General features: G+C 52.8%; 1 protein-coding gene across 1 annotated transcript; it reads right to left on the bottom strand.

Moving 5' to 3' along the window:
* Positions 1–1,535: 1,535 nt before the first annotated feature.
* On the bottom strand, positions 1,536–2,978 carry DQ04_11491010 (zinc finger protein; the record flags this gene model as incomplete). The annotated part of the gene is made up of 1 exon (XM_009316537.1): positions 1,536–2,978. One exon carries the CDS (start codon positions 2,976–2,978, stop codon positions 1,536–1,538), a length of 1,443 nt encoding a protein of 480 aa, XP_009314812.1.
* Between the last annotated feature and the right edge of the window lie 199 nt (positions 2,979–3,177).

Raw genomic sequence — 3,177 nt, forward strand, 5'->3', positions numbered from 1 at the left:
CACACACACACACACACCAGAAAAACAAAACAAGAAGAAAGCACACGAAACTAAATTAATCCAGGAGCATCTGAAGTCGTACAAAAATAAAAATAAAATAAAAAACAGCTGCCACACCCCGCAGACACCACAAGTCCATCTGGTCTACCCCTATTGATGTCCGCCTAGGCGTAATCAATTATGTATGCGTGTGAGAGAGAGATGCATGCGTACATCGAATGAGTCAAGGAAAGAGTGAATGAATCATTCGTCCAGCCAGAGGAGGGAATGGGTAGAGGGGGAGGTGGAACAGCGTAAGAGAGTCCGTGCGTGCGCATGTGCAATAGATAGATAGATAGAGCGAGTGGGTGAGTGAACTGAACAACCATCTTGGTGTGGAGAGGGAGTATAAATGGACGAAAAAAACACGAGTAAGTTTGATTTAAAATACAGTAATGAAGATATAAAACTTTTTTGTCTTCTTCTGACAGTTGAGCATTCAGATTTGTTTTTGATGTTTATTTTTTTTTTGTCTTTTTTTTTTGTTTTGGTTGCCTTTCCTTATTATATATTTTCGCTTGCGTGCTCAGTGTACCAGGTTCGTTGCCGTGAACATCAACAACAACAGTAATAAAAAAAAACAACCAAAAAAACAAACAAACAAACGCCGTGAGGGGAAACACAGCGACGGCCGGCTCTACCGGAAGGAGCTCCAGCAGGCCAGCCTCTATGGCTCCCAGACACACACACACACGCACACATCGCCCTATACCTCTCTCTTTCTCTTTTACTTGCACGCAAACTCATATATATATATACGCAGACGTATCCTTCGTATTTCTTTCGCGTTTTTTTGTTTTTCACCTTTGTCCTTGCAGGAATGCGTCACTTTCATTTATATATATTTTGTCCTCCTCTGTTTTAACGGTTCTTCTCAATTTCTCTTGTTTCGTAGATAGATAGATGGATAGATAAATATATTCCCCTCACTTTTTTTTTTTTTCCTCTGCCTTGGTTCCTGGGGCGAATTCGAGCTTTTCTTCGTTATTTTAATCCCCGCTCACCCGGGAGACGAAGCAGACACACGCACACGGAGGGACACACACAGACGCGGCCCACACACACCGCCGAACGGCACTGCCGCATGGCGTACACAACAAAAAAAACAACAAAAAAAAAACAAAAAAAAACAACAACATAGGGACACACAATTGATCCTGACGCACTGAACTGCACACAGTGGGGTAGCAAAGGGTAGGAACCACTTTTGCTGCCACCGCTGCAGCTGTTGTCGCTGCTTTTTTTTCGTATATATATATATATATATATATATGTGTGTGTGTGTGTTTAAATCGTCGTTGTTGTTGTCGCATTTCGTGACGTCATGGCCTCAAAGATGGAGGCTCTGTTCATTAGGGATGGGAGGGCGAGGGGTGGCGTGGGTACAACGCACAAGCTTATTAACCCCCTTCTACAACTCTGTACCATCCGTTCCCATCCGCTTAACAAGCCAAGCTAGCGCCTGTGTGAATGTGTGTCTGCCCCAATGCACGTCACTAGCCCTCACAGCGTGCCACGTCCCGGCGGAGAACTTCACCCACGACGAGGAGGAGCGCCGAGTGCAGCGCCGATGCCTGCGCCTCCACCGACGCACACGGCTGACGGTTCTCCTTGCTGCATCGCACCGTCGTCGAGCCCGCACCCTGCGGAGCGTTGCTGCTGCTGCCTGCGGGAGACATGGTGGTGACGTCAAGAATCGTGCTACCAGACGCGGCGCAGTCGACGACAGCACAGATGGGTGTGTCGCCGCCGTACCGCGCAATCGCCTCCCTCACGACGCGCACCATCGCCATGCATTTTTCACGCGATGGCGAGTCGTACGCGGTGCCGAGTGGAGACGCCACCACATCTTTCGGGAACTCGTGCGGCACGGCGACTGCGGAAACCGGGCTGCCCCTGACGCTGCTGCTGTTGCCTGCGCTGATAGGCGAGCCGACCTCACTATCGACTAGAATGATGTACGCGTCGGTGCCGATTGTGTGCTGCTGCAGCAGCGCCTTGTCGAAACCATGGCGATGCGTCACACCCACGAGTTGCGTGCGCACCGCCACGTCAGCAGCAACGTTGCTCGCATCGGTGCTGGGGGGCGCGACAGGCAACCGTAGCACAACCTTCCTGCGTTGTCGCCTCGATGCACGCGCTGACGCAGCTCGCCCGATGCGCTGCCGCTCCCTCGGCGTCGCCTCCGCGCCATTCTCCCACACCGATGGACCAATGGTGTTCTTCTCACTACCTGAGAGGTCAGAGGCGGAGCTGAGCGACGGGCCGAGGGACGGTGTTGTGTCCTTGCTGCTCGGGTTGTTGCCGGCCGCCGCCTGTTGGTTGGTGCGGCACGTCAGCTTCTCGAACGCATCGAAGGTGGCTGCGAGGTCCGCGCGTTCGCCGCTCTCCACCGTGTTGTGGCCCTGGAGTGATATCACACAAATCTTTCTTTCGCGACCACTCGTCGTCGGTGTGCACACATCAGGGACGCGGTTTTTACTGCATGAGTTCACACCCTGTATGGGGCAGCTGCTGGTCCCCACCTGCCGCGCAGCGCCGAGGCCGTGCGAATACCCAAGCGACGTGTCGCTCCCCGACACGGAGCACGCCTCCACAGTCTCATAGCAGTGCGTGCAGACACGCAACTTCACTGCCGGCTCCACCGCATTTGTGCTGCTGCTGCTGGTGCTGCTGAAGCTGAAGCTGTGTGACATCTGGTGCAGTCTATGGGGTGTGTCAGTGTGTAAAGGCGACAGCGGCGTTGTTTGTGCGGCCTTCACGTTGGCGTCCCACCACCGCAGTAGCAAGTCGCCGGGGAGGAACAGGTTGGAGCAGCCGTAGCAGAATAACCCTCCGCACAGCCGGCAGTGGTGCCGGCGGCGAAACAAGTCAAACGCTTTGGCGCAATTATCGCATTGCTGGGAAGCGCTGTCGGGCTTCCACTGGGCTAGCTGCATGCAGCGCAGATAATTCTTCTCCGGGCGTGGGTGTATTGTTCCAAGGACTTTTCGCTCGGTACCACGCTACACTTCTTGTTTAAGCGTGGACGTACTCTAAATAACACCGCTAAAAACGGGACGGTTAAGCTCAAGCCTATTCACTACCGACACACTTGTTAATTCCCCTCCTCCCAACGGGGAAGAGTATATATATATA

The sequence above is a fragment of the Trypanosoma grayi genome (genome assembly GCF_000691245.1).
Source record: "Trypanosoma grayi strain ANR4 Tgr_1149_V1, whole genome shotgun sequence".
Classification (NCBI taxonomy): domain Eukaryota; phylum Euglenozoa; class Kinetoplastea; order Trypanosomatida; family Trypanosomatidae; genus Trypanosoma; species Trypanosoma grayi.